Source organism: Alosa alosa, chromosome 20, assembly GCF_017589495.1.
Source record: "Alosa alosa isolate M-15738 ecotype Scorff River chromosome 20, AALO_Geno_1.1, whole genome shotgun sequence".
Taxonomy (NCBI): Eukaryota; Metazoa; Chordata; class Actinopteri; order Clupeiformes; family Clupeidae; genus Alosa; species Alosa alosa.
In genome coordinates, this window is record NC_063208.1 from 28,925,798 (window position 1) to 28,940,440 (window position 14,643).

The 14,643-nt window shown below is 40.6% G+C and overlaps 1 protein-coding gene across 1 annotated transcript in view; it reads right to left on the reverse strand.

Moving 5' to 3' along the window:
• Positions 1-286: 286 nt before the first annotated feature.
• LOC125285176 (class I histocompatibility antigen, F10 alpha chain-like) overlaps positions 287-14,643 on the reverse strand; it is a 101,771-nt gene continuing 87,414 nt past the window's right edge. The window contains exons 8-11 of the mRNA XM_048229476.1: positions 1,123-1,149; positions 996-1,033; positions 809-829; positions 287-725 (exon numbers count right to left, since the gene is read on the reverse strand). Coding sequence (XP_048085433.1) covers positions 812-829; positions 996-1,033; positions 1,123-1,149 — 83 coding nt within the window. The 3' untranslated portion in view covers positions 287-725; positions 809-811. The remainder of the gene's footprint in view (positions 726-808; positions 830-995; positions 1,034-1,122; positions 1,150-14,643) is intronic.

The window sequence follows — 14,643 nt, forward strand, 5'->3', positions numbered from 1 at the left end:
CTTTCCCTAACATACATGAGCAACTTGCTCTTATAATTAATATACAAAAATAAAAGAAGACCAGTGATGAACAATGCTGAATCTGTTTTTACACAATTTTTTTTTCAATCTGTTGCTTTAAATGTGCCAATTTATAAATCAAACTTGGCCAACATAAGAATCCATCCTCTTCCGTTGATTCACATAAAAATGGGAATCTATTTCTGTTCTCTCATTGCGAACATTTACAGTTTGACCCCAATACCATGTTATAATAAAACCTACATATTTCTTGCTGAAACTGAAATTATACTTTTAGAGTAACTATTTTAATAGAAATGTGTGAGGACAAAGCTTAACTAGCAGACTTGAAAGCAAAACAAGGAAAATCTGTCACACATCCGAAACATGTTAAAAAACTGTTAATCTAAAAACATGCTATTCAACACCTGCACATACAGTAACAGTATAGGAAAATTACTTGTAAAAAACAGTAAAGAAAAGTGTGAAAAAAAAGGCATTTCTCCAAAATCAAGCAAATACACAGGTGGGTCTCAAAATTCTAATTCTATTTTTTTGAGACCCAACATCCAGTCAAATAAGTAAAGTCATCAAAAAAGTTTTTTTGGGCATATTTTGTTTATAAAAGGTTCTATCTGAAAACATTACTTATTTGTAAGTAACTTTTTGTAACTTAAGAGGAGTTCTAGGGACAACAGCTTGTGGGGGCGTTCTTGATCTTCACCCTAGAAATAGAAAGACTGTTTACATTTTAAATCACACAGACACATGTTTCCCAGTGAGAGGTGGGAGCTGTTCATACACTCACCATTCACTTCTCACTGGACACCTATCAGGATGGCAGTCATTGCAGTTGATGTGAGAAAAACAGAAAAGATTTTCATTAGGCTATAATATAATAATGAGTAAAAATATATTTTTGTGGTGAGGATGTGCTTGTACGTTGCGGTACTTATTGTAATATGTACAACTCTGTAAATCTTTAAAATGTCTACCTTCAGCAAGTTTACTCCTTCATTAGAACTTCCTTGACCTGAAACAACAGGTGCAAGATGGTACGTTTGTTATAGCATAGGTTCTGAAAGTGCTTAAACATGCAATGTTACCAAAAAGTCATATTACCAGAATCAGTATCACTGCCACCCTTCCCTGCAACATGAAAGAGAAAAAATATTGAAAAAACAAAAACATAATTAAATGTAATGATCCTCAAAAACTAATTAGAAGCAAACCATCTTGTCCAGGGGGCACTTTTGCTTTGGAACATAAAATAACAAGCATGACGTAACATTGCAAAACATAACATAACCAAAATGAATATGAATACCCAAACAACCCAATTGTATCATCTTGTCCATTACCTAGACACATACTGTATGCACACACACACCGTATTAGAGGTTTTAACTTTTAAAATCTATCTTTATATAGTGTCAACAAGTTGACCCCCCAGCACTGACCTCCACTGCATTTTGATATCCAACATGAAAGGCGAAAGGCTACCCTTAGAAATATGTAATCATCGGTACATAATAGGCTATGACTGTAGGCTGTAATGTTACAATGTTCTTTTACTGTTGTAACATTACAGCCATAGCCTATTTACATTAGCCTACTTATACTTTTGCCATATGACTGTAAACTATTTATTCCTTATGCTGTAATGGAGAAGGAGAGGTGCTCTGTAGGAAGATTGGATCTCCTCTGGGCTCATCAAAGCCACAAACTGGAATTCACACAGTCCCTTTCTTAAAGGTGCTATATGTAAGAACAACCGACTGGCATTTTAAATGAGTATTACAGTCCAAAATCAAAACATTTGATAGGGTTGTTTCTCCCCTCACCCTCCCCTTGCAGACAGTGTTGCCTACTAGGTTGAGGATTCAACCGCATGAACCGTGCTTAGCGCAGTAGGTCATAAAAGTATTTTGTCATGTTTTATTAGTACAGTGACCGAACACTTTGTATGTTTATGTGCTATTTGTTCCCATTCATTAGGCTATATTATTATTCTCACATAGGCTATACCACCAGCAATAAACTATAGCCTAATAAACAACCTACCAAACATGGCCTGATTAAATTCATTTAATATTTCAAGATTTTAGCAGGGATGCAAACACATGTGTGGTGAAAAGAGAGTAACACCAAAACACAAACTCAAAACAGTATCTGCGGACTGTAAAAACTGAAAAAAGTTTAAATTGTGAATATCCAGGCTGTACCATTATTGTCAGTGAAGTCTATTTCTGTTCTCTCATATATTTGTTATATATATTATGTTGTAATAATGTTTCCTTCATCTCTGATGCCATTTTATGGTAATTTTATGATTTATTACAAAAATGTCTTACATATGGACCCTTTCAAGAGAGTTCCATTATCAGCATCATAGTTGGCCCCACAAGACTTCCTTTTTAACATTCCATATGTTATCTTAATGCAGAGGAAGTAGATTGGGAACCAAATAGAATGTTCAAGCATTGTTTTTGTTTTTATTGTTGAAAGGGTCTATAGCACCTTTAATATAAAATGCAATAACAAAACAATCGAGATGACAACATAACCCTATTCAACTTTTTACATGCAAACTAGAGGTGTGAATCTTCATCTGCCCCACGATTTGATTTAATTGTGATTCAAAGGGTTGCGATTTGATTGTCAAACGATTCTAAACGCATGCACGGTGCATCTCGGCCTATCAAGTTTTTTTTTTCAATATCAATAAATATAAGCACTGTGATTTGAACTCTTTTTTCCCTTGCAAGTTTTTAAGAGAGAACATGTATGTCACTTAGGATGTCATTCATCTTTGTCTTGACTGTCTGTTATTACAGAAAAAATTGCGACCCAATTTAATTAAACTTGTTAAAAGGGTATAGATGGACAAAGGAAGGGAAGAACCCATCAAACTGTTCAGATGTGTAAATTCAGTTTCACTTTCTATGCGTTGGCGGTCTGAGCTCTTGCTCACTAGAAAAAGAAAAAAAAACAGCCCTATATTTTACTGCATTGATTCAGAATCTTTTGCTTTTGCATCTTGATGCACCCTTTAAAAAATATTTTCAACAGCTCAACAATGTTAGCTTAAATGTAACCAAAATGTACACATTCCAACCAAGAATAATGTATTCCAGCAGCTTGATAGATTCATGACAGTTTATACATGCACCCAATCCCCTGTTCATCCCTACCTCTCCATCTTCATTATACCATAATATTCAACTAACTCACACAATGCATGCACAACACAGAATTAAAGAATAGTCATAACTACTGTACTTATCATTAGATTAAGCTTTGTGTGTGTAAGAGAGGCATTTCTACAGCAAGTGGCTCATGGGTAGCAATATTTGTAAGTTTCTGAAATATGTACAATACAAATAAAATCTGTAAAAATGTCTACCAGGTGAAGAGACGTTTTCATCGCTGCTCTTGGTTGATCCTTCAGTTAAAATAATTCCTTTAGAATCAGCCTTACTGAGGTTCCCTGCAACATGAAAGAAAGAAAGAAATAAATAAAAAACAAAGACAACTAGATGTAACTAGATGTACCGCATAGCGGTACAAAATATGACCGCCGCTCAGTCCTGTACATCCGTTCCGCGAAAATAAATCACACTTAAATTTGTCTCTATCTTTTACTCCATCCCCCACTCTTGAAACTTTTGTGTATGCTTGTTTGGCATGCCTGAGTGTGTGTGTGCGGCTGCACAGAAAGTAGCCTACTGGTGCTGAAAAGGTGAATAGATTGTAGAATAGCCAAAGAAGATGTAGCATTGTTATAAAACCTTTAAAATATCTAAACAATCACAAGTAGGGCAGTTCATCACAGTTCATCCATTGCAACTGGATTGATGGAAGGTCACTTACACCTGTAGGCTACATTGTATTTGGGAAAAGCAAAAGGTATCAGCATAATGTTATTTATTTATTTATTTATTTATTTATTTATAAACAAAAACATCTCTGTCAGTTCCATGCCGTTTTCAACAGCTATCAAAAATAAAGGTCATTTTTGGATGGATGGAATTTTTGTGAATGTTTCTTCTTCTACATAAGATTTTAGTCATCTTTAGTTCATGTGATACTTTATTGTCAATGCACAAATTAAGTAACAGTAGTCTGAAACGTTATTGTTAATGCACAAATTAAGTAACAGTAGTCTGATTACTTAATCAGACTACTTAATCAGACGCTTCGCTAGCGGCGGTCATAATAATACCATGGGCAACTGATACAACTCACAACATACAATGCATGCACAACACTGAATTAAAGAATGGTCATAAGTAGGAGGATGGGCTTCGTGTGTGTAACACAGTAAGGCATTCTAATAACAGTGCAAAGTCATTTGTACAGCAGCTGACCCATGGATAGCTATATTTTAAAGCTTCTGAAAAGACAAATCACTGTCAGGGGTGCATTTCCCAAAAGAATAGTTGCTAACTATGTTTTTTAAGCATAGTTCCAGGGAACCAGGGAAGACGTCACTGATTTTTAAGCAGAAAAAACTTTCCTTAAGCAGAAAAAACATTATTAAAACGTCCACTTGCAGCAATGTGCAGGCGAGACGAAATCACACCAGCAGATTATAATGCAAGGTGTGCATTTCTGATGATCTCAATATAAATTTTTTTGCCTGAAATTGCACTGTGCCTATTTACAAGGGCATTTTTCCCACCTCTTTTGGGGCCTACCATCAAATGTTGGACCTCTATAGAAAGCCAAGAACCTCTAGTTTTCGTAGGAAACAGTCAAAATAACTGTGCAATGTACTCACACAGAGTTACAGAGGCTAGAGTACAGTTTTTTTCTTTCTGTCGGATTACAAGCATCTCTGAACTGACCACATTTCAGCCCTCTAGGTCACTTGATATCACTTAGAAACACAACTGAGCCCTATCACCAGGTCACAAGTTGTGTGCAAAAGTAGATCAATATAGAATGAAAATATGAGTGCTTTAGACTATTATTTTCTAAGGTATGCTCATGCGTTTTGTAAAATGCCTATGGAAACTCCCCATATGACTTTTTGTTACGTTAGCATTTACTTTTTATGCTTACTGCCAGATAGCAGTAGACTCCGGAAAGACTTCGCCTTCAAACTGGCAAATCCGTGTAACTGTCACCTCTGTTTTACTGTCGCGGATGGAGACATTGACCCGATCAGACACCAGGGGCGGGAAGCACAGTCACAACTGATACTGCCAGCCGCCGTGGAAACGCAAGTGCAAATTTTTTAGTTCTAGTTCTACGATTTGCCGACTGCCTTACCGCCGCCAGAGCTAAGTTAGACGTTAACGGAGGCGGTTGGAGAACACGGTAGAGCTAGTGAAAAGAAGAGTTCGTTTGATTTGTTTCAGGTAAGCCTATTTGCTTCAACTATATTAGAATGAAATACATTATTTTTTGCTTTCATATAATGTTAATGGATCCTTTTGACGCTGGTTTACTTTAAACTGGTCTTGGACAATTAGCTAATGTTAGCTTTTGGGGTAAGCAAGGGTTAATGAAATGTTAATTTTATCCTTGTACAAATTAATTTAGCAACGCTTTTATCGGGTTTAACTTAATTTGGTCAATTTACTTGTTACTTCAGGGCTAGTCTCCCTTAGAGCAACTTAGGCTGAGATTTTAACTCACAATTTCCAGGCTAGCATGCTAGCCTGATTCCTTAACCGCTAGGGCATCCTCTGTAAGGCAGAAAATAATTGAGATGTGTTCTATGTAGTGAGATACGTGTTTGTATGTTAAAATAATGATTTTATACAGTTAGGCGTGTATCCAAGTATCAAATGAATCATGCCTTCTCCCTCCGCCCCCGTCTCTTCAGCCCCAGGACCGAGGCGTTCAGGTGGCATGACTGGCGTGCCTTGTCTGCAATCCTCCCTTTCAGTAAGGTAAGTGATAAGTCTTGTAGCACTGTTTAGCCTATGTTTCTGGCATTTAAAACTCAAAAACCAAAATATATTACATAAAGGTGTTATCAGGGATTAAAATTCTTGTTTGTACGACGGACAATTGTCATTTGGAAATTCGAATCCCCGGTGGTGCACTCATAATCAAAGATAACTGTCTCTCTAAAAGCTGAATGTGGAACGCTGTTTTTTTGCTTAAACTGTTTGAACAGGGATAGAAATAGACATCCCCCCCCCAAAAAAAAAATCAAGATTCATATCGAACTGTGGGTCAAAAATTGTGATACAAACCGAATCGTGAGGTTGGTGTATCGTTACAGCCCTAGTTATCAGGGATTATAGTTCCGGCAACTGAAATCATAGGCGCCATCTTTAAGACAAGTTCGATCATTGTAAAACTTTCTATTACGTCTGCCAATGGAACGAATTGGGATGTTGGCGAGCTATCTATGTTGTGAGACGTGTTTGTATGGTAAAATAATGATTTTATATTGTTAGACGGGTATCCAAGTATCGAATGAATCATGCCTTCTCCCTCCTCCCCCGTCTCTTCAGCCCCAGGACCGAGGCGTTGAGGTGGCGTGACTGGCGTGAATTCGGCGTGCCCTGTCTGCAATCCTGCCTTTCAGTAAGGTAAGTGTAAGTCTTGTAGCACTGTTTAGCCTATGTTTCTGACATTTAAAACTCAAAAACCAAAATATATTACATAAAGGTGTTATCAGGATTAAAATTCTCGTTCGTATGACAATCGTCGTTTGGAAATTCGAGTCCCCGGTGGTGCACTCATAATCAAAGATAACTGTCTCTCTAAAAGCTGAATGTGGAACGCTGTTTTTTTGCTTAAATTGTTTGAACAGGGATAGAAATAGACATTCCACTTGTATTCTAATTTGTACCCTCCATTTTCACATTTTTCACATTTTCTTGTTCCAAGACTAAGACTTGTCATCTTTCTCAAACAAGATTTTTACATTTCCAATCTAGTGGAAGCATTACACACTGCATCACAAATCATTCATTCTCAAATTCAACTCAAATCATTAACTATCTTGATAATGTTGAGTAATGTCATTTTTGTACAGGAAGCATTAGCCAAGGATTGTCATGTGTGCTGATTTGCCTTTCTTGTCTCAACAGGGGCAGTAAGGACAAGATCCACCCACCACCCAGTGCATGCTACATATGTGTGTGTAATAAATTGAGAGGGAAAGTGTGTGTGATAAATGAAATGTAATAAAGTAAGTAACATTTTGAATTTGTGCTTCTTTTCTGAAATACATTAGTACAAGGTTTTGATTTTTATATAATTTATTCCAAGATGTTGATAATTTAACACTCAATATACATGATCAAACTACTGGCTACTGACTTCAACTAGGGGTATTGGATGTTACTGTTTAAAAAGCTTTATTAGTAATCCTTTATACATTTGACAATCTTAACTTTTTAAAGCTTGAAATTCTGAACAAATACTGTAACTCCTTGATTTGTTGGGGACATTGACTATATAGTACAAACGGGTGCCAGACGTAAAATGAGCTGGTCCGCATTTGGCCCAAATAAGGGCCGCAATCGCCACTATCGAATACTCATCTGGCCCGGATCTGGCCCAGATCATTATGATAAAGTGCACATTTGGCCCAAATAAGGGCCGCAATCGCCACTATCGAACACTTTGAAATGGTGTATAACATTACTATCAGAGAGGGTTAAAGCGGAGCGAGAGGCGCAAACGTTCGACAACTTCCGTGTTCGATTATTGCAAGGGGGAGGGGGGAAAATCCCCCTTTATGCAGACCAGAGTAAGCCCTCGCTGCACTAATGTCAATGGAGACTTGTGGAATTTTACCAATAAATTGGTCATTATGTCTTTCTGGATTTGTTGAGGGTTATTTGGAAAATTGTGTCATAATCCGTAAGTGTTTGTGATCATTTCAAGCCTAATAGTGTAATTTTTTAGTGTTCGGATTTGTAATAAAATAACTTAATATCAGACCATGCTGCTGCCAGTTACTGTCTGGTTGTTAGCATGCTAGCTAGCCTCTTAGCTAAGGTAACATTTTAAACGGAGAAGTGTATTTTTTTTTAAATGACAACTAGCTGAATAACATTACTGACATTAGTTAAAGTGAACTTGCAACAGTATATTAAGTTTAAGCGAAGTCCTTCAACTACTAGTCACTTGTTAGCGCATAGCTGTATTGCCATAGCTACTCCCATTCATTTGTATAGCGTTTTAAGCTAGCGTTACCTAGCTAGCTAGCTCGGTTCACAGACTAATTCAATTATTCATTCCATGTCCTAAAAAACGATTCATTGGCATCATACATGATTATAGACAATAATACTGTGAACACAATTATGTTTATCTGCTCTTATTGCTTGTTAAAAGAGAAAGTTTATTTAGTGAAGTAAGGTGACACTCTCACTTATGCAGACCGGAACTGTCCCGTTTTGCTCCCATAGTAACGAATTACGTTAGGGTGACCAGACGTCCCCGATTTCGGTGACCTGTCCCCGGCTGGAGCTGTCCCCGGAAAAGTCCCCGGTTTTCACTGTGACTGACAGACCCGAAATTGGAATAAAATAAAGAAAGAAAGCACTGACCAAACGTACAGTTGCGCACCCTTCACGCACAGGCTCAAGCCAGTCAAAGCAAGCGCTCAGCTCAGACCTCAGAGATGTTCTAGAATGCCCATATTTCTGGTAGGCTATTTCGATTGGTAGAATCTTTGAAATGAAACCACTTGTGCGGGGGAATTATTAAACTATTCATCACGAACGTGCCAGCTGCTCAAGTCCAGGTTAAACTAAAATTGCGGAGTAGCCTACTCGTCACACAGATAGCATACATTACATTACATTACATTACATTACATTTGGCTGACGCTTTTTAACCAAAGCGACTAACAACATGGTAAACAGTAAGTTCTCACAATTTTAGGACAGTTTAAAAAACATTAGAGTACAGTAAGAATAAGTCGCCGGTGAGTGCTGTTTTTAACAGTTACTTGTCAGTTTAAAACGGCTGGTGAGTGCTAGGATCAGTAAGACTTGTTGTAAGTGTTGCTATGAGAGTAGATGTTCTCTAAAGAGCTGGGTCTTCAGGAGTTTTTGAAAGTGGAAAAGGATGTCCCTGCCCTTTGTAGGAACTGGCAGTGTGTTCCACCAACGAGGAACAACAGATGAGAAAAGTTTGATTGGCTTGAGCCGTACGGTGGTAGAGGCCGCTCGTCAAGAGGAGCCGCGAGCGGTCTGGAGGTAGTGTAAGTCTGTATGAGGGCATTCAAGTAGGTGGGAGCAGAACCGAGACTACTTTGTAGGCAAGCGTTAGAGACTTGAATTTGATGCGGGCCGCCATAGGTAGCCAGTGTAGCTGGATGAGCAGCGGGTAACATGTGCCCTTTTGGGTTGGTTGTAGACCAGGCGCCACCACAGCGTTCTGGATCATCTGAAGTGGTTTCACCGCGCAGGCTGGGAGACCTGTCAGAGGGGGCATTGCAGTAGTCGAAGTCGTGAGATGACTATTGCCTGAACCAGAAGTTGGGTAGCATCTTGAGTCAAGTAAGTCCAGATTTTCCGTGATGTTGTAGAGTGCAAAACGGCATGCCCGGGCGACTGAGGCAACATGATCCGAGAAGTTTAGTTGGTTGTCAAGAACAACTCCTAGAATCTCTTGCAGTCCTGGTCGGTGAAACAGACAGGGAGTCAAATTTGATGTTGATGTCGCGGGTGTATGGTAGGTTTAGCTGGGATGACCAGCAGTTCAGTCTTTGAGAGGTTCAGCTGGAGGTGGTGTGCCTTCATCCATGTAGCTATGTCTGAAAGGCAATCCGAGATCCGCTGCTGAAACCAGGGGGTCGCCAGGTGGAAAAGGACAGATAGAGCTGTGTGTCGCCTGCATAGCAGTGGTATGAGAAGCCGCGCTTAACGGATAATCTGGTCCCAAGGAGGTGGTGTAGATAGCAAAGAGGAGGGGGCCCAGCACTGAGCCCTGGGGGACCCCTGTGGTTAGATGGTGAGGTGCGGATAGCTGACCAAGCCATGATAATGCTAAACGAAGGCCCTGTGAGGTAGGATTCAAACCAGGAGAGAGCAGAACCGAGATTCCCATGTCAGCGAAAGTATAGAGAGAAGGATACGGTGATTAACCGTGTCAAAGGCAAGCCGATAAGTCAAGCAGAATGAGTACTGATGACCGAGCGGTCGCCCTGGCTTCTTTTAAGGCTTCTGTTACAGACAGCAGAGCCGCGGCAGAGTGGCCGCTTTGAACCCAGACTGATTTGGATCCAGAAGGTTGTTCTGTGAAAGGAAGTCAGAGACCTGTTTGGAGACTGCTCGTTCAATGCCTTTGGATAGGAAAGGCAGTAGTGAGACAGGGCGGTAGTTCTCGACTTGAGCAGGGTTGAGAGAAGCTTTTCTTAAGTAATCGGTGTTACCCGGCCATTTTGAACGCTGTTGGAAATGTGCCGGAGGTTAGCGAGGCATTGATCACATGTGTGATAGCTGGAGCGATGGTCGGGCTGATGGACTGAAGTAGGCTCGAGGGTATAGGGTCCAGCGAGCATGTGGTAGGGACGGCTGCATGTCAGGAGTCTGGACACTTCACTCGGGAGAGAGGCGTGAATGCTGAAAAAGATGTTCCAGTAGTCCCTAGAGGTTGTAGGAGTGCGGTATCTGAGTCAGATCGTTGAGTGGGCATGTAGAGAATTGACTGCTGATTGCCGCCACTTTGTTTGTAAAAAATGAGGTACAGGGTATCTGCAGTAAGGCTGGATGGAGGAGGAGGCAGCTGAGGGTTAAGCAGCGCATTTGAAGGTTGAGAAAAGTTTTCGAAAGTGTCTGTAGCTGTTGATTTTGTCATGGTAGAAAGCAGTCTTAGCAGCAGTGATGCTGGCTGAGAAGGAGGTCAGGAATGTCTGGTAATTTTGAGAGGTCAGCTAGTTTGGATTTGTGCCATTTCCTCCGCTGCTCTGAGTTTGGCGCGCCAAGCATCGGAGGGTATCATTTAGCCATGGATGAGAATGTTTGGATCGAGCTGGCCTTGTGGTAAGAGGGCACAGCTCGTCTAGACACGAGGTCAGTGTGGAGCAGAGCGAAGTCAGTGGTTTCATTAACCTCCAGAGAGGAGAAGGTGTTGAGTGGGAGGTAGACGAGGCAAACCACAGAGGAGAAGTGCGTTGGAGACAGGTTCCGGATGTTGCGGCGGAACGTGACCATCGGGCTGAGGAGCCGGAGGCTGTTCTGACAGGCTGACGTTGAACTGGATGAAGAAGTGGTCAGAAAGATGGAGAGGCCACCATGAGGGTGTCTGTGCTGCAGTTCCGAAAGTGAAGATCAAGTCAAACTCTTTGCCAGCTTTGTGAGTCGGTGGGCTTTGAACCAGTTCGAGGTCGAAGGAGTGGACCAGGGCAAAAAAAAGTCCGCTGAGCCTGGGGCATCTAAGTGGATGTTCATATCACCGAGAACAAGAAGCGGACAGTCATGCTCAGGGATGGAGGATAGCAGAGTGTCAAGTTAGGCCAATAAAGTCGCCTAGTTGGCCTGGAGGGCGGTAGATGACCAGCACGTAGAGTTTTGCTGGGGCGCATCACTGTGATGGCATGGATTCCGAATGAGACATATTTGTTTGAAGGCAGTAGCGGGTGAATTTCCATTTGTTGGAGATCAGCAGGCCCGTCCGCCTCCTCGCCCAGATAGGCGAGGGGTGTGGGATAGTGTAAGGTTAGTGGAGAGTGCAGCCGGGTGGCAGTGTTCTCTGGTTTGATCCAAGTCTCCAGTGAGAGCAAGGAGTTCCAATGAAAGGTGGTTGGCATAGCCAGCTATGAAGTCGGGTTTTGTTGACGCGGATTGACAGTTCCACAAGCCCATGGAGAAGGAGGTTTCTGTCGGTGGACCGTTTAAGTTCCTGGAGGTGAAGGGATTTCTGCCCTTTTGACATTTCTGCCCCTTTTGGCATGATGCCGTTTTCTGCAATGGCGGTGATAACAGATATGGTGGAACGGCACATTTTGCCGTTGTCGGTGCTTGTGCTCGTGAACTTGTACAGGTAAACTTGCTTGTCTTGACCGTGTCCGCCTTAAACGAGGCTGGCTGAAACGCTGGCTGCCGCTATGCTGCCGCCTTCAGCAGCAGCCACTATTTTTATTCTGCTAGGAATTGCATGCAGCTGTCCTCCTGTCTCACTAATGATGCATCAGCGTAGGACCGCCTCTGACGCTCGCGACAGCTTAGATTGTTCAAAAAGGGTGTTAATTACTGTCAACTGAAAGTCCGCCGCCACACCGACCCGAAACTCACAGTTTCAAGTAGCCTCCTCCCTCAGCTGTTCCCAAGCCCAGAGTCCAATTCTAACAATTGAGAGGATTTGGCCACTAGTAGCCTATGTGTTCTTGCTTTCTCTCTCCCAACTCACTGCAGTTGTTGTCTGATTACCTGAGAGGTGCTCCGATATTATAAGGAGCTAGTCACGCCTGATCCCGCCCTCTGACGTCAGACAGCTTAGATTGTTCAAAAGGGTGTTAATTACTGTCAACTGAAAGTCCGCTCACACCGGCCGAAACTCACAGTTTCAAGTAGCCTCCTCCCTCAGCTGTTCCTAAACGCCCAGAGTCCAATTCTAACAATTGGAGAGGATTTGGCCACTAGTAGCCTATGTGTTCTTGCTTTCTCTCTCCCAACTCACTGCAGTATACATATCATACGCAGATATCACGTGAACGGTCAGAATCTAAGCTTTCCAATGATATTAGTGCCAAGTTGCTGTGATAAATGGTTCGCGAGAAAATGAACAATGAACTTATGTAACAACTCTAGCATAGGCCTACAACTTCAACTAACTTTGGGCCAAAATTATAATGTAGGCCTATTCTCATGTAAACTATGTCAGTACAAAATTATTTGTAAATTGTTTAGCCAGATTAGGCCTATCCCACCATAATGGTTGTCATTTGCCAGATTCCAGACAATCACCTACAAATATCAATGTAGCCTATATTTCTACTGGCATACTTCCTAATGACAAAAATATAAAGGGAAAGACGTGAGTTATTTTTTCTTGATATAAGACTGACAATAGGCCCTATTAGGCTACATAAGACAAATAGTATCACATCATACATTCTCAGATATGGGTATAGCACAGACTGTCCTGAAAAAAGAAGATAGGCAATACAATGACCAAGATAACGAGCTAGATTAACTATCTGAACAACACGGCCACTAGGATATAATTTCATGGAGTGCTGAAATGTAGCCAATACTATTTTGGACATTTAACTGTGAAGAAAATATGCTTTGTGGTTGGGCAATATCATAACTTATTGCAATATTATAATTATTCCACCTGTGTGTGCATGGTTAAAATTCTGAAGTGCAAGTTTAGGCTACAGCACAAATATTTCCATCCATAGATAATGAAGTCTAACCTCTGAATTTATTTTCAAAGTGCACCAGATTGATGCATTTAAACATTAAAATATACCAACTTTTCTTACGGGGGAGCATGCCCCCGAACCCCCCTAGGGGGGCTTGTGGACTAATGCAGCTCTAGTGACGCCCCTGGGACAGTGTCCCCGTTTTAAGTTTACAAAGATTAAAATATTACATGTTTTACGTTTCTCAACTGAAAATGTCCCCGGATATTGTCTCAGAAATCTGGTCACCTTAAATTACGTTGCTCTATCTTCTAGTATCTAATATCTTCTCTATCTAGTAAGGATCTTTGTTACTATGGTACATAGCAATATGGTGCACATAATTGATTTAGAATGTTGGGGGGAGGTGGGGGAGGGGGTAATCGTCCCGCCGGCGTGCCACCCCCGGGATGACTCATTACGTATGAGTAAATATAGGCCAAATCAGTGGGCCCCAAACTTTTTCTTCCAAGAGCCAGCTCACTATGCCTGGCTCTAAGAGAGGGCCAGAGTATATTAGTAACCATAAATAGCTTAGTGCTGTGAACAACAGCAGTCTACCTTAGTTGAATATTTCATTACATTTAATCATAGGCTAATGCAATTTAATACCATTGTTAGCTATGTTTATATTGCAATCATGCCATATCAGTGTAAAATGTAGCTCAAATTAAATAATACAAATAAAAAAAATAGCATTCCCAAAAGTATTAGCAGGGAATCCTAAAAGTATATTTTATTCAAAATGTGTGAACTCTGAACTCTGTGTCTTTGCATACACAGCTCAAGTTGTGAACAAGCAATATCCTACATATAATTTGAATATATAATTTGAAGTTCCAAGAGACTCACTTCTATGAGTTCATGAAAACTATGAGAGTTTTATAAAGTGCTGGCAAAAACATCTGAAATGACCAATTTCACTCACCTGATGAGAACTTTGTGAATTTGTATGAACATTTGAATGAGTAAATAAAAAATAGAAATAATTATCCCAGAAAGTCCCAGAAAAATGACTTGAATAAAAGTTAGTTAGTTATTAACAATTAATTGATACACTTTTAGAATATTTTAAGTACTGATGCAGTCATCATAGGCCTCTTACATTGTTTGCAGGTACAGTAGGCCTACATTTCATTCCGTTTTCTATGGCAAACGCGAAACAGCGGCAAAACAACCACCAGTGGACAAAAAGAGTATTACATCTGTACTGTTAAGACTCGCCATAGAGAATGAATGGGGGAAATTACGGAGGTTGTAGTTTGACGATGTCATACTCCCACGCGGGCCAGATGCTACCACGGACA